Source organism: Lepidothrix coronata, unplaced genomic scaffold (genome assembly GCF_001604755.1).
Source record: "Lepidothrix coronata isolate B3197 unplaced genomic scaffold, Lepidothrix_coronata-1.0 Scaffold270, whole genome shotgun sequence".
NCBI classification, from domain to species: domain Eukaryota; kingdom Metazoa; phylum Chordata; class Aves; order Passeriformes; family Pipridae; genus Lepidothrix; species Lepidothrix coronata.
Window position 1 is genome coordinate 34,135 of NW_016690450.1, and position 19,406 is coordinate 53,540.

Consider the following 19,406-nt stretch of genomic DNA (forward strand, 5'->3'; position numbering starts at 1 on the left):
TCTTGCAACAGTTTTCCATTCCATTCATTTCCATACTCCAAGCCAGAACACCAGAAAATGAAAGGATTAAATTAAAAGGAACAAATTCAGTTGAAATGAGTTGTTTTCCCCATATAAAACATCTCACCAAATTACAGCAAGCCTTTATCTTTGCAAGGCAGTTCTTTCCCTTCTGGTAAGACATAAGCTACCACAGTACAGACTGTACTTACAGATTCTTAGGGTGCTTTGCTTATCATTTCAAATGTGGAACCTAATCAGTGAGTCATTTAACAAACACACCTGGACCTCTAGGAAGTGTGGATGTTCAACAACTTCTGTTAAGATAAATACTCTGAACATACGGGCAGTTGTTTTCTGACTCAAATATCTGTGCTAGTCCTTTTCATACCATCGTCCATACAGAGCAGCTGTCAGAAGGCCAGAAGATGTTCTATTTTTGCTCATGAAATAGTGGTTGTTTTTCCAGCCCATGTGATCAGCAAAGTCCAAGGTAATACCAGACGTCAGCAGCAAAGGAAAGATGTAAGGGGTACTCATATTTCCCCATAGCTGGAAATCTATCAGAGCAGTGGCATCTGTAACCTCCTGTCCACAAGTGCTAAAGCTGAGACCACCACACTTCACTAACGCACAGGCCTGGACATAGTATGTGCCATGCACTGTATGGAGCCCATCAAAAACTCCCAAAGCATATAATTCATCAGTTAAAACAGCTCTCTGATAATTTAAGTAACAACAAAGGGTATTGGCACAAACCTGGAGCTGTCCTTTTTCCCCCCATACAGGAACGAAAGTAAAGTTGTCATACATCATTTCTGCATAAAATGGGGGAGGTAACTGTTCATTTCCTTTTTCAGATACTCTGCCAGGAGTCTCTTCTTGCTCCTTAAAGCAAACTTGATCATCCAGCAAGGTGCTCGTAAAAGTCCTGCATGAGTCATGTAAGTTCACTCTGAATCTTTCATTACTCTCCAAATTGGTTTCATGATCCGTGGTAATCACAGGAATTTCTGCTACTATGAGCTTGCCACCATAACTTTCCATGTTGTGGTAGATGAAGGATTTGACTGGAGTGTATATCCCACTCCCTGTCATGCCCAAGGTAGGGTGGTGGATATTAGCTGCTAAAATATTGACATTGAAAGCTGTTGCAAAAGCCTGTTGAAATTCTACAGCAGACAAGAGCGGGAGCTGGTTCATCCAGGCAGTTGGATATACAATTTGTTTCAAATTGTATTGTCTGATGAGGTTCACTGCGGGCTCAAAAAAGAGTATATCAAAGCAAGTGAACATGCCAAACTTGCCAGCAAAAGGGGTATCAAAGTGTTTATAATCAGGCTCTGGAGGGGTGTCAAAAGCGTATTCGAAATACAGGTTGTGTTTGCGATAAGTGGCTACCAACGTACCATCATCATCGAACGCCACGTTGGTGTTGAACTGGTACCTTCCATCAGGTGGACAGTGAGGATCAGTGTGTTCACAGGGCTGCTTAGTTCCTAAGTTTGCCACAAGGAATATTTTGTTCTTCAGTGCCATGCAGCTCAGACGCTGAATAACCTGGAAAACAGTATGGAGAAATGTAAGCACTTCAAAAAACGGAGGAATACGTTCTACTTAAGCACCTATGAGTTATTTAATACTTTTCAAATTACTACTTTCAACTGTGTTCAAAATTGAGCATGTTTGACCATATCTGTAAAATTTAAAATTACTAATGATTTTTTGACAAAAGTTACTGGAACCAATAGCTTTGTAGACAGAAAAGTATTTTGGATATTAATTTTAAAATAGAACAGAAAAAAAATATATGGGTTTCATTTCCTGAGAAGTAAGTAAATAAATCTCTCTACTTCAAGGTTGTTAATTTTCAGAAATTTCTGACTTGTAGGAGCAACAATGGCTTTCAAACACCATAGGTCAACTGAAAGCTTTGCCAAGGTAGCACAACTGATCTGTGGGTGCCTTTAGAACTTCTAATAGTGATCATTTGCAACTGTGATGTCTTGTTCCTGCAACTGGATGTTTTTACTATAAAATTTTAAAAAGCAATTACTGCACTTACAGAAGCAGAGATGTAAATGAATAGATTTTGCATAGTTACAGAAAAGAAATACAAGATGTTACAGACTACAGTATTACTGGGATATTTCTTCCATATCACAGAGCACTGAACCCAAGACTGCCAGTACTGCAATCTCCAAACAGGGTCTGACTGGCCAACCAGCTTCTTGCTTGCTTGGCCATGATCATGGGTAGTAAAGATTCATAGGCCAAAATAGGTCATCACTTACAACTTACAAGATTCACGTTAGCACAAAAATTCTGCTTAGCAGGTACATGCATGACTTCTTGCATTATGTTGGCTATTGTAAGGTTAATAAGAATTAACAGTCTGTATTACTAAGCATGGTTATTTTCAGTTCGGGTCCAGAACAGTCAATGAAAACACTATTTTTGTAACATGGAGGTCACTTCTTATGTAATCACGCTTGGTCTGTGTCAAGCTGTGACTTCTATTACATTGTAGCAGATCAAGTCCTGTTACTAGTGCTGATCATTTCACACACAAACACACACATCCCCCCACCCCCGACCACTGAGTCAGAATGTTATGGTGTCACCAAGTCATTAAACCCCAGTAACAAGAATGCACCAAAAGCAAAGATACTACTATGTTGTTTTATATAAAACAGCGTTGTTCAAAATAAAATCACACACAACGCCTCTTACTAGAAGAGGTTGGGGAGGAGGAGATGACAAATCCAGATGGCTCACACAAAAGCTGTGTGAGCCTTTGTGTACATATCTAAACAGAATGAAACCAGCATAACCTGAGCATCCATGAAAACAGAATCTGGTACTACGAGTTGCTAAACCTCCTGCTTACTTCCCTAAGCAAAACAACTAGAGCTATTTCCCACCTGGAGCACAAACCTAGCATTTAGTTATTCCACCCCTGCAGACATCAATCACTCCTATGTTTACCTCTGTGTCATTGAACAAATAGGGCTCTCTGCACGGATTCCACTTCCCAGAGTGCGAATGCAGAACAAAATCTAAGTAAGGATAAATGGAGCTTCTGGTGAAGTTGAAGCCATGGATTCCATCTTCAGGAAAAACAATGATCTGTGCCCCCTGTATGTAAAACAAATACATGTTTTGTAGGCAAAGCAAAGGAAAAGAGGGGATCTCATGGGTAGGAAGAGCTAAAGAAAGTTAAGTATAATCCAATTATGTTTTGCCAATAATGCATCTTCAAAGTATTTTTTCTTCGACTTCATAGTAGGTGTAACTATGTAGCAGGTGTAATTGTGTATTAAAAAAAATCTTATTTAACCTGACACATACCTTTATCTTGAAAAATAATGTGTTTGACATTATTTTAAGGGCATGCAAATAAGAGCAGGACTTCATCTCAGTTCTCACCAAAAGTGTTCTCCCTTCACACGAGTCATGAGAATGACATGATTCAGGTTAAAGACTAATGATGTTAAAAACTTGTCTTAATTTTTTTATCAGAATTATGCTGTTTGCAGATGAACTTTGTCAAAGGTGCTGCACCTGTATCAAAAGTGAGTGCAGCATCACTTAATAGATTAGGTACATAGGGTTGGACGGGGTACTGGGACTATTAATTTCAGAAATAGCTTGACAGTGTTTCTGTACAGTCATCTGAATGTCTAAAAAAATTATACAAAAATGGTAACTATTCTCTCCCAAATCAACAGATCTGTGAAAATTGCAGTCATTCCTTGTCTGTGTAGGGACAGTAACAGTTGCTTCCTTTGACCAGAACCAGCTTCAGGTTTTCCAGTGAGGGAAAGAAAGGGTGCTCTGCATAAGAATAGCCAGAAATACTAGTCTCTCTCCTCTAAATATATTTAGACTGAGAACCATTCCACGGTAGGGTAGGAGAAAGGAATGGAAAACTTTAGTTCCACAAAACTGTTAATGGTGGAACACTAATTTCCAAAGCATTTAACTCCCTTAGCTTTTAGAAACATTCAAGAATTTCCAGTGAGAGCACTGGAACAAAATCAAACTCAAAGACAGCTGCTTGTAAGACAATCTTTCAGTGAAAACATTCCATTTAAGAAAACAGAAAGGAGCTAGGTATTCAGACCAAAATAGAAAATTAATTTCCCTATACTAAATAACTATAGGCGTGTTTTTCCAAGCTTGGAATAACCCAAGCCAGGCGGGATGCTAACTGGCCTGATTTTTTTTTCAGAGCTGCTGGCAGGTCAGAGTGTCTGAAAACCCAGACCATAGTTATGTACATAAATATAGCTTTAGTTGCTTGGGAACACAAATGTAAAAGATTATCTTCAAACAGCAGCTACTCCATATATCCCGAACTGTTCCTAAAAATGAGGTGGATTCCGTTTAGATCAGTCACAGTATCAGTCATTCAAATTCCACAACTGCTCCAAGTTGTGGCAATACCTGTCTGGCAGCAGCCACTGCTTGCTGCTCGTAGATGTCGAGGTTCTTGCCCATGAGATCCAGCGCAGAGCGACGATCCACCAGGGCTGTCGGGTTGGGACTCAGTATGGACTCGTGCTCATACACGGCGGCAACATAATACCCCTCCCTCCTGACTCTTCCTGAGACAACTTGATAGAAGAAAAAGCAGATGGACAGCTTCCAGCACAGATGCACCATGGTGTATGCCATAAATCTAGAGGGAAAAAAAGAAAACAGGTGGGGTGGGGGAAGCTTGAACAAAATATCATGCCAGGATTTTAAATTTACGATTAAATACGGACAGTAGCTGAGACTCTTAGCAGTGTTTGAACTGAGTGTGGTGTTCTTAAATTCCTGAATGACCACATGCATATTGTTTCTAAACCTTAAATCCATCTATACTAGTGCTTTAAATAACTGTTTCCTGTTTAAAAGTGTTTTAGCTTCGTATATAGTTCTATTGATCTCTTTGCTTGGCCTCCCTTTACAATTAACTTTAACATTCATTTATAGATTATTTCACCATATATCAAAGCATCTTTCGGAAAAGTTAAAAGCAGCTCACAAATTTGCATCTCCTCTCCTATTTGGTGATGGGGGATGTATTTAAAAGTAGCATTTCCTAAAATTACTTGAACACTGTATTTAGTAGTCAAGTAGAAATAGAACTTATTTTATCAATACTGAAACAGATGATTGCCAGAAAAATTATATCAGACACTAGTTCTGCATTTATCTATCTTTCTATCATGAAAATGCCTCTCCTAATGGATTATGGATTAGGGTTAACTATGGAGTTATGCTTTCCAACTGCACATATGTAAAAGGCAAATATTTTTCCTACAGTGCAGCTTTTTTGAACATCTATAAATATGCTGAGTGCCATTCAGATCTGCATTCCTCCTATACAATGCAGATGAGTAAGGTTAAAAATGCTTTCATAGTAATAACAATAAATCAAAAATTCATACAAAATGGAGAGAATTTGCATTACTGAGCTTTTCTTATAAAGAAATTAAGAATTATTGACTCTGAAAGGCTGGGGCACTCTGCAATATGGGCCACGTAGCCTTTTGATTTCCCAAGTTAGTAAACTACTTATACAGAACAAGGACTGACACAATGAATGCAACACTTCAGAAATACTATAGTAATGCTCTTTTCTTCAGAATTATTCTCACGGTATGAGAATTCTTCATCTATCACCACATTGTTACTAGTATCATTAAGGAATTAAACCTCAAATATTAGTGAAGTTGAAAGAGCATGCAGGAGAGATGCACTAATGCTACATATTGACAGCCCGTAAGTTCAGTCACTGACTTGTTGATTGTATTTGCTCTTTGGGAACTCTTATCCAAGAAAAAAAAAATGTTCCAAAATGTTCTTAATGCCCTGCAGTCTTTGTAATCCACAACTCCTGAATTTTTCCAAAGCAAATACAGACTGATAGACACACGCATGAAAAGCCTTCTCTCATTCCTATTAGGAGTTCAACAGGAAATAAAGATAAATTCTCAACTAATCCCAGTCTTATTTTTATTCATATTACATTGTAGTTTTGTACCTAAAGAAAAAAAGTCCATGGCAAGTTAACTGAAAACATCTCTTTGGTTAAATTCCGGGACAAAAACCAGCTTATTGAGCAATCCTCAATATTGCTGTGGGCTTTATTTTTACCTAAACACTAACAGTGAGCAAATTGAAAAAAAAAATATAGTAAGTACTTAGTTTAAGTCACTTGTTTACTTCCATGAGTTCTACATGCCATTAGCAACACTAGTTTGATAGCAACACAATCTCACGCAGGACAGCAAAATCATAACCTTAATGCCCATGGCAGGCAGAAGATATGTTTGCTAAACCTAAAAGTTTTAACATGTAATAAAAGCACTTATAAGGGTCCAGGAGTAACGTAGGTATTCGATGCTGCTAAACTCAACTACATATTCATATTTCCTTGAGCTTTAATTAGCTCAAGTGTCCATACATACATGCCTTCAAGGGTAAATTTATTTAAAGAACAATAAAAACAGAATAAATCCATGGCATCTCTGTAATCAGATGGATCAAAGATACTGCATTTATATAAACAGTTTTGAAGTGATGTACAATAAGCTACCCCTGCTACTCTGCATCTTGAGGAAAACACCCAGTAGCTACGAGGGGTGATTTGGCAACGCAAATCAAGAACAGAGGGGTCTGCCCTGTGCATCTCAGCTTTGCAAATGAAATACCGAAGCAGATGTGAAAATATAAAGCAATATCAGAAGGAGGGAGAAGATGGGTGGGAAACCTCTCACAGTTAAGGAACCTACTGAAAATAAACAAACTGTGTGGCACTTCACTGACAAAACACTCTTTTCTATTTCCGTCGCCGCTTCAGAGCCAAAATGCCTATTTAGGACTGGAATGGGTTCTAGTCAGCTGCTCTTCACTAAAGCTGTCAACTAAGATGTAATTAGAATTCATCATTACAATGGATGGAAAGAGTTGGAGAGTTTCAGACCACGGGATGGAATTGCTATGCATTAGAAAAATCGCCTTTTTGCCTTCTAAGCCAAACACACCAACAGAAAAAATTAACAGGCTTCTACAAAACGTTGTATTTTACAAACATGCTTGGAGAATTCTTATTTTTCTGCCTCAGTTCATTTTCTGGTGGTCAGAAACACTCAAAAGTACTAATCTGAATCCCTTCCTCATTTAGATGCACAAGAGGTTTAGCACCAAACATGCAACATGCACACAATCCCATCTTGCTAAACCTAGGCCAACTAAAATAATAACTACAATAATTCCTCCAAGTCCTTTCCCTTGGCTGTGATTACTGCTAGTCCTACAGACGGTGGGTGAGCACTTGTGTGAGTGCTCCCCAAAGCCTTTTCCCCTGTTTGACAGTTTAAACAATTGCTATCTAATGGATTGCTCCTAACAAGGAGAGCTGTGACAAGCCCCAAGGCTGGGCTTGGGTATGTTAACCTTTCCAGCAAAATAAGGATACCAGTGGGGTTTACTCAGCCCGTAGGCTGTTGAGATTTCAGATACGTTTCTGCCACATTCTGGATTTTTTTCTCACTGGAAAATGCTACACCATCTAATAAATCTTTTCCTTAAGGAGAAGTTAATTTGCTTAGGGTCTATAGAGCTGTCACCTCACCTGAGCTACAACTTTAAATTTTCATGAATTGAAATGCTTTATTTTTCTGTCCCTTTCCTGTGGTCTGTTTTATGTGGTCTGTTGCCTGGCAGAGAGGCTCCAGCAGGATCATCTCACCCAAATACAAGTATTTCATAGCACTATTACTGTCATCCAGTCTCAATATTCACTTATATTCCTTCCACACAAAGGATAAAAAGACTGGTGTTTGAGTTTGGATACCAAGTTTACCCTGCAGTCCCGCTGCAGACTCTTCCTATTCAGCTTTTCAGAACTATCTAATCAACAAATTCTGTTGTTTATGTCATGAAGTAAAGCATCCATTCACTCACTTTTCAACAGCTTTGGAAACTTAGAATGTCACCTCTCACCACATCTGGATGTATGTACAGAAAAGCAACACATACCCTGCTTCTTAGTACTTCTGTACTCACAATAATCCAACAGACTACAAAAATAACACAGGTAGCACAGCAGTCGTCTGGGTCCTCAAGTGATTAACAGCAAATGCATGTTAGGCCATGCCCAACATGTAGTACAGTCACATAAACAGTAACAATAAGTAACATAATAGTAACATAAGCAGTAATGACAGTAACACAAAAAGTAATAATCACTAGGCAAATATTAAATTGCTATAAAAAAATAAAGACTTTTTCATATTGTATGATATCCGTGGATTGTGACTTTGCTGGCATTCTATTATAGCTTATACAACATATAATAAGAATATACATAGTGAAATTCAAGGTTTTTTTCCCACTGATACATCCTGTCTACTGCCTTTATTTGCTGCATTTGATTACACTATTTCACTATGTACGTTTTGCAAAGGTTTTATGTTAGTTATGCTTCGTTATCTACTTTTTTGTTGTTGTTTGATGAGTGAGGGCGAACGGAACGCTGCTATCGTTAGGGGTTTGGCTGGACAAGGGGAGGGTGGGGCAGGGACATGTTGTCAACCGCGTCACTTCTGCCACGAGTGCCCGAACGGGCCGAGCCAGGAAATGCGTGTGCGCCATCCCTCATCTGGGATTTTGGTGAGATGTCCCACACTCCTCCCCATGAGCGTCGGCGCCGGGCACCCAACGCCGAACCCTCCCCTACTTTGCCCCGCTCCGCGTTCGCCATCTCTGACCGGCCCCACAGCGCCGGAGAGCTCAGGGCGGCAGCCCCGGGTACCCGCGAGGCCCTGCGCCTCACGCAGACCTTCGGGGCCGCGGCCGGGTCGGGTCGGGCCGGGCCGGCAACAAACGCGCCTCCCCCGCTCCAAGGCCGCTCCCTCCGCATCCCGCCCCTCCGCCCCCGCTCCCGGCAGGAGCCGGGAAGGCCCGTCCCGCTCCCACCTCACACTGGGGGCCGGCGCCTCTCGGCTTCCTGATTGGTTGCCCGCTCTGGCCAATCGGGAGCTCCCCTAGGCTTCGCCCCCAGGGCAGGGGTGGTACCCTCGGCCCTCGGTCCCGCCCCCCGCCGCCTGATTGGCCGGGCGGGTTGTCAGTCACCTGCCCCGACCTTCGGCCGGGCCCGGGCCGGCGGTGCCGGCGCGATGGAGGGCGAGGCGGTTAGCGGAGCGCAGCTCATCGCCCAGGCCCTCCGGCATCAGGTGAGGGTGCGGGGCGGGGGGCCGGCAACCAGCGGGCAGGGACAGCGCCCGCCGGGCCGCGGGTGCCCGCGGAGAACGAGTGTGCGCGGCCGGACTCACCGGGAGTGGGCGCGAAAGGCTCGCCCCGCCGCTCTGTGGGAGGGAGGGAGGTCGGTCCCGCCGCACGGCCCCAGGAGCGGCCTGGCCCCGCCTGATCTCGGTGCTGCCGGGCACCCCTGACCCGGGGGCGGCGTTCCACAGGCCCGCACTGATTCCTTTCCTCGCCCCTTCCCGAGCCTGCCCCTTCCCCGTTACCGCCAGGCAATGCCGACGGCCCTCCACGGCTCTTCCCCTGGCAGCTGGATGTGCCTCCTGCGCCTCCTTTACAGTGATCAAAGCTTTGTGTTATCTCTGAACTCGAGCTGGTGCTAACCTGACACCGGCCTTGACAGAAGACTTTGCCTTTAGCCTGTGACACACAGAGAAAGGACACTCGGCTGTAATAAAAATAAGCACAGTCTTCTTTATCTCAGCGTTTCTTTGTGGACGGTACTACCCCAGTTATCGCCTGGGGCCTTTTTGGTGTCTGTTTTCTGTGAAAGTGCAAGAACATGAGATGCCATGAGAGCAGGTGAAGCTGACTTACCCGGAAACAGGAAAGTGACGGAGAAGTCCCAAGTGAGAATTGATCAGCAGAAGGCACTGAACATATGTTGACTGAGGCACTGAACCACTGTCCCACTCCCTGTGGGCCTCCAAAATCCAAGGCTTTCACAACCTCAGAGGGCTGAGCTGGAAATACGGTCTGGCATTGTGTATGTTTCCACAGTGACCTCTAAACTTCTATGTGACCATATATGTTGTTACATTTTAGTTTTAGACTGCCTGTGTTGTTAGCATGTCTGTCTTTGACATGTGCTTATTAAAGCTGTCTTTTGGGGAGAAAAAAATCTGATTTCTTCTAACATTTTTCTTTATAGAATATTGAATACATGTTTGGCATTGTTGGTATTCCTGTCACTGAAATTGCAATTGCAGCCCAGGCAGCTGGAATAAAATATGTGGGAATGAGAAATGAACAAGCTGTAAGTATATATCTATAGTGGGACCAATCCTTACCTTAAATGTTTTACAGTGGAATGAAACCCGGTTTATGTTTTCTTACTACAAAGCATGTGGTCTCTGAATGTTCCTTTAAAGAACCTGTAGAGAAGCAGTCACTCATTCTGGAATATGGACACCACTGGGGCATTGAGTTGAGTGTTACTTTGTGCCCTTCTTTTCCTGCTTCCATTTTAAAGTGGCCCCTCATTTCCTATTAAGGGAATTGCAGCTTCTTTCATTTTTAAATGCCCTTTTCCAAAAAGGGAGTGAATGTAGGATGAAAATAGGGGGGAAAAGAATTTGAACAGAGCATTTTGAAACAGAAGGAAAAAAATAACAAATGTATCTCCTTCAAGTCATATATCGTCAATTTTTATCTACCACTTTTTTAGATGCTCATCCATGTGTTTTGTTTTTCTGTGGCTTTCTATAGACTTTCCAATATTCTTATTTCTTAAAATTTTTTCCTGTCATTTTCTTTTAGTGATGTCTTCCCTTCCAAATTAGGACAATATTATCATTCTCTCTCTAATTAGTAGTATTTTAATTTCTTTCTGACCTACCTCTTTACTTTTTTTCCTTGTCTATGTTCTGTTCTTAAGTGCCCAAAGAGGAAAATTTTCCTGCTAATTGATAAACTTGTCCTGAGAGTTTAAGTAATTATGATTTTTTTCCCTTAACAATTTTTTAAATGCTCACCAAGCAGTAAACCATAGAAAGTTATAATGCTTCTGAATGCTCAAAATCAAGCAGGAACATAGACTCTCTTAGTTATATATATTTCAACTTCGTTGTGTAGGTGTCAGAAATTAGAGTCAAGCTCCTCAGCATTTTCACAGAATCACTGAATCAATTAGGTTGGAAAATATCTCTGAGATCATTGTGTCCAGCCTTTGACCGAACACCACCATGTCAACTAGACCATGTCACTAAGTGCCACATCCAGCCTTTCCTTAAACACCTCCAGGGACGGTGACGCCACCACCTCCCTGGGCAGCCCATTCCAGTGTCTGATCACTCCTTCTGTAAAGAACTTCTTCTAATGTCCAAACTAAACCTTCCCTGGTGCAGCTTAAGACTGTGCCCTCTCCTCCTGTCACTTGTTGCCTGGGAGAAGAGATAGATTTCCCCCCACCGTGTCTACAACCTCCTTTCAGGTAGTTGTAGAGAGTGATGAGGTCTCCCCTGAGCCTCCTCTTCTCCAGGCTGAAAACCCCTGCTCACTCAGCTGCTCCTCATAGGACTTGTGCTCCAGACCCTTCAAAGGCAGCTTCGTTGCCCTTCTCTGGACCTGCTCCAGCACCTCAATGTCTTTCCTGAATTGAGGGACCTAGATCTGGACACAGTGCTCGAGGTGCAACATAACCAGTATACAATACAGGGACAAAATCACTTCCCTGGTCCTGCTGGCCACACTATTCCTGATACAGGCCAGGATGCCATTGGCCGCCTTGGCCACCTCAGCACACTGCTGGCTCATGTTCAGCCTGCTGTTAATCAGTACCCCCAGATCCCTTTCTGCCTGGCCACTCTCCAGCCACTCTGTCCCCAACCTGTAGTGCTCCATGGGGTCGTTGTGGCAACCATTTTGATGTTTTGCCACTAGTTCTGGATTTGTTTGTTTTTCCCCAGTAGTAAAAACTTCCTTAGTCATTCAGTAGTTCCTTAGGTGGTCTGAGGTTGAAGATAATAAGCTCAGGTTTATCTCTCATTTTCAAGGGTTGCTGCACAAGCTGTACCTGCTGGTTGTTGGACTGCTGGCAAATGATCCATCAGTTTTCCTTACTCAGAGTTGCTCTGCAATATTTGTCAGTTTTCTGTAATTGATGCCAACCAGTAAATAAATTTCTTGATTATTATCTTACCGTATTTTTCTTATGTTTTAACTTGTTTATGGGTCCTATCTCCTATGAATACTATTAATTAGAATTTTACCACTTTAACACAAGAAAATCCTTCAGATATTCTGGACCTGTATTTTGCAGCAGTGTTCTTTTTTCTGTTTTCTCCCATGTAGTTCGTAGCTTTTGTGGATTGTCCCAGTCCTCAATGAAGTATTATAACAGTAGTTCAGTTAACAGTGGTCACGAGCTGTATGTTTTTGCTGTCTAATCCATACACTCTTGTATTGGAATGTGGGAATTTAGAGGAATGCATGTCTCTATGGAAAATCTGCAATATATGAGAAAGGCAAATATATACAAACATGTTTAAAAGGTGTATTTGATTCCTTGAAGGACTGGGAATTTAACACAGCCTTTATATTCCTGTAGGCCATTTAGCAAATATTCTAGTTTTAGCTGTGGTTATTAAAACAATTAAAATTAATGTCCTCATATGTCTGTAATTAACAGGGAAGACTGCTTTGCACTGCCAAATGAGATGCTGTCCTACTTATCACCCTTTTTGTCACTGTGCAAGAATCTAGCAGACAAGAAACATTCTGCTGTGTAAAAGATGAAATACTTTTGCTTAGTGGAATGAAAATTACATGAAGACTTGTTTAAGTATCAAAATGTCAGGGTTTGTCTTCTTTGGGGACTGGAAAAGAATGAATAAAGATACATCTTGTAGTGAGTTTTGGTTTGTTTTTTATCCTCATTGAAGACATGGAGTAACTGCTTGGCAGAGGAGAGGGTGAAAGGTTATATACAGTATATTCAAGATACACTCAATATTTACACATCATAGTTTTAAATGTCTAAGTTTATTAGTTGTGTGGTCTGGCTCTGGAGAATGTGTATACAGCTGCTTCCTTTATTGGTGAAGGCGGCTGTGTATTATCTGAGATATATGGAAAATTAAGGGTTTTTTCCAAGGATCGAGTTTCTGCTTCATTTCTGGGCCAGATGTAGCAAAACCATTTCCTTGCAGAAGGGCTAAAATTCTAATTAGTAGTGCTCATAGGACACAGGACCCATAAACAAGTTAAAACACAGGAAAAAAATCTCAAGACAATAATCAAGCACTGTATTTATTGGTTGACATCAGTTGTGGAAAACTGACAAATGTTGACAAAATTATCCTTATGTCCTTATGCTGCCCAGGGAGGTGGTGGAGTCACCATTGCTGGAGGTGTTCAAGAAACGATTGGACCTGGCACTCAGTGCCGTGGTCTAGTTGACAAGGTGGTGACTGGTCATTGGACTCGATGATCTGGGAGGTCTTTTTCAACCTAAATGATTCTGTGATCCTGTGAAAAGCACACAAAACTGCAGAGCAGAAGACCAGATTAAAGCATGGAGTTAAAAGATAAGTAGTGCTACCAATAGCTGTAAGCCAGTTTCCTGTGGCCTGTAATATGGCATAAATTTGCCAGGAGCCGTTTGACCTGCATCCAAATGCCCTTTGAACACTGGAAAGTTGTGTTGCAACTCCACAGCGGCATGTATTTTGTGCATCTGTCCTGGGTTATTAGAGATTGCTGTGATTGTTTAGAAGACTGGTAACCCAGATGAATTTTAAACTTAAAAAAATCCCCTTTACTAGATTGTTACTTGTTAATAATGCACATTGCTTATGTTTAGTTCCTAATCTTTAATAATAATTATCACTACGTATTCAAAGCAATCTCTTCTTGATATTCATAACCTGAGTTAGTTGTGAGTTTACGAATATGCTGGAGCTGGTGCAGCTGTCAGGGGAATTGAGAACCCTTCAGGAAGGGCATCTGGAACAAAAGTGGGCATCGTTTAGTCCACCTTACACATTCAAGATCTTTTTTTATAAGATGTGTTGGTCTCTGAACAGATCTAACCCCTTGTCCTCCATGCGTAGACTGTGGACTGTATAATGCAGGATGGTACTTTCCCAGGCCCAGACAGGTGCCTGATCATGTTGCACATCTGTTGGAGTTTTTTTGTTCTGTTTTGGTTTTTCCTGTTGCTTAGCCACTGCTGCTTTACCCAAAACAGTGCTTGCCAGAGCTCAAAGTCACACTTTTTTAATGACAAGTTATTGGCCATTAGCAAATAATTTATTATTTTGGGGCTGCTGCTTTCAATCCTTATTTGCAAGGCCTGGACTTAAGTTGTATGTGGTAACAGAAGACGCCACGTACCAAGCTCAGGTTCATACAGCAGGTTCTCTCTCATAATAAGTTGATCACAAGCTGTACAGACCAGTCCTGGAACACTGAACATTAGATACAATTAACATGAGGGCCTCAGACCTGCTCCTAGGAATGGCAGTACTATTTTACCTGGGCTGCTGGGTACAGAAATGCTTAACCATTGTTTACTCGCTATGTTGTTTATGTTTGATTTGAAAACAGACTAATTAAACTTTGCTTAGTGTCCTTCTACTTTAATGGGAGGAACAGGCCTCTGCTTTGGCTGCAGTTCAAGCCCAGCGCTCATGGGTGGTTGCAAGCTTTGAGTTGAGTGCTTACATCTAGACTTCCTACATTTCTTCCTAATGTTGTTTGTGGTTTTGTGGGCAATGGTGTTTTATCTGCCTACGTCCTTCTTGCTTGTCTGAGGGACACAAGGATCTGGTTTCAGCTGATCAACTGTCTTGTGACCGTAACAGATAATGAGTGTCATTACTCACATTTTAGTGATGAAGGTGCAAGATTCATCAGTAAAATGGCTCTTCTTTCTACTATTCACACAAAAAAAATTTTTAAGTATGCCTTCAACATTATTTACAATCTCCTGTAAACACGGATATCTTTAGTCATGTTGCTTCCTTGCAGAATGAAGCAGCAAAAGTTTTAATGGCAATTGACTGTGAATCCAAATTCTATGTGCTGCTTTATTTTGCCACTCAGTTCTAAAACATGATTGCTGTAGAAACTCAAGTCCATGCTTAGAGGTCCATTAACAAAACTTTTTGTAAGTCATACTCCAAATATTTCCAAACTTTTGCACACAGATCACTTGAACATAAGTGACATTTTTCCTCTCTATGTCAGACGTGTATAAAAAGTACAAAGAGATTTTTCTTATCAGTGTATGCTTTTGCTCAACAATTCCCTATCCTAATGGTGCAAAGAAAATGAGGGTTTCTTATTGTGTACTAAGCTCCATGCTTTTGATCAGACAGTTGATCTTTATCTGTAGGATAATGAGGATATTCAAGGCAGTTTCTCCTTCTCTGTAAAAACTTAGAAAAAGTCTGTGTTTTGACTCATTGAAACTGAGATGACTGTTACCTAGAATAATTCATATTTTTGAGGAAAATATTTAGTAGCTTTGTAAACTTTTAGAAGGAGCTTTTGTGTTACTTATTCTTCTTATCACAAGAATGCTTGAATATAACTAAAAAAACAAATCTCAACTCTATTTAAAAATGAAAGAGGCAGGCTCTAAGGCCAGGAGCTTACTTCAAAAAAAGTTTACAAAAAATTGCAAAATGAGGTTTTTTGCAGTAAGTGTTTAAACTTGCTCAATTCAAGACAAAGCATGAGAATAGGAAAGAGTTGGCAATGTCACATGTTCCACTGCTGATAAGCTGTGCTAACACATGTTGTAGATGTTACTTGTGAGAAAATTATTCAAAACACAATTTTTCTTTAAAATGTCAAACTGGCTAAAGCAAAGTGTTGTACTGAAGGTGGAATGAGAAGTACTTCAGCAGGTCAGCTCAAAAAGACAATCCCTAATCATCTAATTAATTTCTTCAGTGTGTTAGTTCAACCTTTTGCTTAATTTCTGACATACAGTGAGTCATTCCAGTGATGGCTGGATTTCTGCTTGTTGTCTTTCTCTTGCAAATCCCTCTTCCATGTTAGTCCAGAATGCAGTGGAAGGCAGAAGTTTCATGCATTGTTTTAGTGTTTGGTGGTTTTTTTGTTTGATTGGTTTATTCTATCTTGTTGATTTTTTTCCTTTTCAAATCCCACATATTCCTAATGTAATACTCTGTAACAACAGGAGCCTGAAATGTGGAGAGGAGTCTTAAGATTTTTCATATAAATCTTCATGAACACACGTTACAATGGGGAGGGAAAAGGGGTACTTTTGCTTACATTTAAGCTCTACTAATCAGGGAAGAATCTGTACCTCTATATTTCCAGTATCTTTGTTGAAAGTTATGTACAAAATGTTATGAAATGTATGCATAATAATAATTGTGTAATTAACTCCAATATTTCAACAGGCCTGTTATGCTGCATCTGCTGTTGGATATTTGACTGGCAGGTACATTCCATATTTATCAATCTTTATAATATAATTTAGTAAATATTAATATTGTAATATTAACTGTGTTAGACTTAACAGAAACTAGAGAGGTTTGTCTGTTTTGGAGCTGGAACTTTTTAGTGTGTGCAGATGTAGGGCAGTTAAAACGGAGCATGAATGCTAAAATATCAGTAACAGTTATCAATATTTCTGTTGCAATGACTCAGAGCAAGAGCAAGGAGGTGCTTAAATTCATATAATGTTGACCATCTTATAACTTACTTAATTTTTTTCCCTTTTGATATCTGAATAGTAGCTTAACACCATTGGTATGAGGGGCAGAAATCACACCACTGTTGTTTGCTGCAACTTGGTGGGCCTGCTGTACCTCAGTCTCATCATCTGGGTGAATTGTTCAACAAATATCTTATCAATACAGAGATTGATTGTATGCCTTCCAGTCTCCTGTGTGCTTCTCCTGACACAAAGTACTGCATTCTGCTCTTAATGTTGTTAGGAAGCATTCAGTGGCCTGTGACTTGTGCTTCTTGGGTATGGATCCTTTTCTAAACTAAACATCTGGTGTCTGCTCACTCAGAAGTGCAGACCTGATGATGCAGGTGGTCACTCCTTATTCTGTCTGTGTTACACAGTTTTGTATTTTTTCTTCCTTTGAATAATCCTCTGGAAGTAAGCTGATTTTTTTCCCCCTGATACGTAAGTAGTCTGTAAATCTGCTAAGGAATGCTCACTAGTTAAAAATTATCATTTTTTCTGTCATCACCTGGAATAACAAGTGCCTCTGCCTGAACTAAACTGTAATAAATTTATGTTGAATCAGATGCACTTCTTCTTGTGTGAGCTTTGTCGCTGATATCTGCTGCTAAAGTGCAGTTGAGAAAACTGCAAATGTAAATGGTTTACCAAATTCCATATCAATGTTAGATGATGGAGTAAATGTGATAGAAGAAGTAAGGAGCTGTGTTAGGATAAGCCTGCGTACCTTGCAGACCTCTGTGTGGATGGCACGTAACAACTGTTCAGCTGCTGTTCCAGTTGGATTGATACAGCTAAATGGTTTCTGATTTCTCTGTCTGTCTTTAGTCCTTCATACAAATTCCTTGCCATTCATGACTTGTGATGACATGAGTAAAACTTTAGTATTCCATATTTCAGCATTTTACTAATTTTTGTTGATGATTTATTTGGTGTTCCATATGCTTACTTTCCTTTCTCTCTCCCTCTTTTTCTTCTCATCTAGACCAGGGGTATGTCTTGTAGTGTCCGGTCCAGGATTTTTACATGCCCTTGGTGGGATGGCAAATGCAACCATTAACTGCTGGTAATTTAACTGCATTTTCTCTTTAAAATTCCAATAATAGTGTATTGTTATTTGTTGCAGATGTTGAGCTCCACAGTGTTTAGTATTGTACCTCCCCCCTCCCGCCCCTTTGTTGTGGGTAGTGAGAAGGGAATTCTTCAGTTGTCAACCTTAAAAGTAATTTTGTTTCATTTTTTGTGATCTTATGGATAAAATTCTCATTTTTTTGTCCTACCCCATTGTGCATATATTAGAAAATCTATCAGCATAGCTGGTTGTATGGATATGTTTGAAAATGAAGTTGTAATGCTTTATTGGTTGTGGAGATTGTCTTAAAGGTTCTTTCTAAATTTAAATCCTTATTGCCTTTGAATTACTGTATTTCACATGTAAACAAATTGATAACTGCATTGTTAATATTCCTATTTGCTTCCCACGCAGACATTTAGAACAATAATTAAGTATTGAATTAAAGGACGTACAGCGTGATAGTATTTGCTCCTATAAGCCTTCACTGAGATGTGACAACTTGAGCTGGTCTATCACAGAAGAGTGTTCAAAAAGCTGTACTGAGGTATTTGAAGTAGAAGCTGTAGTAATACCAGCACGTGTGCTCACAGAACAGACTGTGATCCAGAACAATGGGATCTGGAACAATGGGATCCGGAACATTAAATTAGCAGGGGGTGATGGACGAGGTAATGGGAACAACTAACAGATTGAGTCTCTGACATTTTGGAAAAAAAAACCACTAGTATTCAAATTCTTTTTTAAAAAACGAGTTTTTGAACAAAGTTTTGCTGTCACTATGTGTCCTTGGATTAAAAGAAGAAAGATCGTGTGCAAATCTTGCTTTTGAACAGTTGTGAATTTGGTTATACAAAGGAATTGTTCATCATATTTACTTCTGGATTTGCAGCAGATATTTCTATTTTCTCACAAACTTTTTTTGTCTGAGACAAGGTCTGTTTACCTGACTTGATCTTTCATAAACCTGTACTCCTGGCAAAAGGTGAAGGGAATGACTTACCTAGTTGGACAGAAAATTGGCAATATAGTAAGAAAATCAGTTTTCCCTGACCAAACCACAGTGTTTGCTGAATGATTTTTTCATTGGTCACATCAGGCTTGCCTTTTGCCTACCACATGCCAAAAGGAGAGAAGTAAACATTCACAAACGCTGAATTTAGCCTAATGGAACTAATTTTCCTTGGCCCCTTTGTTAGTAGGCAATTCTATTGCATTCCCAGAAATGCTTCCCATTTATGGTTGGCTGGCATTGCCATTGTAAGAAAGGGTGCTGTGCATTGGAGAGAAGGACTAGGGATATAATAATATATAATAATATAATCTCCACACCTTTCTCCTGGGCATGTACTCCTACTGCTTGCACTCTTGATAGCTCTGGTGCTTGTCTGCTCCAACAGTCAGTTTCAGTTCATTATTCTGCCAAAAAACTAACCCAGCAAAAATAAGTAAATAATGTCATGTTAGAGAAGTGGGCTAAATAGCTCCCTCTGCAGCCAGGCAAGCATCAAGCCCCTAAGTGAGGGAAAGAGTGGATTATGCAGCTGGGAGCAGAAGTTAGAGAGATCATCTGCTCTTTGTGGCAACAAGGTGTTAAGTCTCCTGCTCTGTACCATC

General features: G+C 40.5%; 2 protein-coding genes across 8 annotated transcripts in view; one reads left to right on the forward strand and one right to left on the reverse strand.

Annotated features, from left to right (window-relative positions):
- BTD (biotinidase) lies at positions 1-9,639 on the reverse strand. 4 transcript variants are annotated; one of them, XM_017836102.1, is made up of 4 exons: positions 9,528-9,639; positions 4,450-4,684; positions 2,989-3,138; positions 1-1,560 (listed from the first exon to the last, which is right to left on the reverse strand). In XM_017836102.1, exons 2-4 carry the CDS (start codon positions 4,678-4,680, stop codon positions 376-378), a joined length of 1,566 nt encoding a protein of 521 aa, XP_017691591.1. In that variant the 5' UTR covers positions 4,681-4,684; positions 9,528-9,639; the 3' UTR covers positions 1-375. The 4 variants fall into 4 exon arrangements, with proteins under 4 accessions (XP_017691591.1, XP_017691590.1, XP_017691592.1 ...); XM_017836101.1 differs by lacking the exon at positions 9,528-9,639 and adding an exon at positions 9,333-9,442; XM_017836103.1 differs by lacking the exon at positions 9,528-9,639 and adding an exon at positions 8,977-9,040.
- HACL1 (2-hydroxyacyl-CoA lyase 1) overlaps positions 9,130-19,406 on the forward strand; it is a 25,455-nt gene continuing 15,178 nt past the window's right edge. For 2 of the 4 annotated variants that reach the window (XM_017836097.1, XM_017836099.1), the window contains exons 1-4: positions 9,130-9,233; positions 10,193-10,297; positions 16,419-16,459; positions 17,703-17,783. In XM_017836097.1, coding sequence (XP_017691586.1) covers positions 9,177-9,233; positions 10,193-10,297; positions 16,419-16,459; positions 17,703-17,783 — 284 coding nt within the window. In that variant the 5' untranslated portion in view covers positions 9,130-9,176. Of the gene's footprint in view, positions 9,234-9,814; positions 10,028-10,192; positions 10,298-16,418; positions 16,460-17,702; positions 17,784-19,406 lie in introns of those variants that run through there. The other 2 variants (XM_017836098.1, XM_017836100.1) reach the window with 2 other exon arrangements.

Excerpts from the sequence above, each read along its gene's own strand:
- BTD (XM_017836102.1), bottom strand. The coding sequence starts at position 4,680 with ATGGCATACACCATGGTGCATCTGTGCTGGAAGCTGTCCATCTGCTTT. Across the intron at positions 3,139-4,449 it reads CAGTGGCTGCTGCCAGACAG|GGGGCACAGATCATTGTTTT; the intron begins GTATTGCCACAA and ends TTTTACATACAG. Across the intron at positions 1,561-2,988 it reads ATTTGTTCAATGACACAGAG|GTTATTCAGCGTCTGAGCTG; the intron begins GTAAACATAGGA and ends ACTGTTTTCCAG.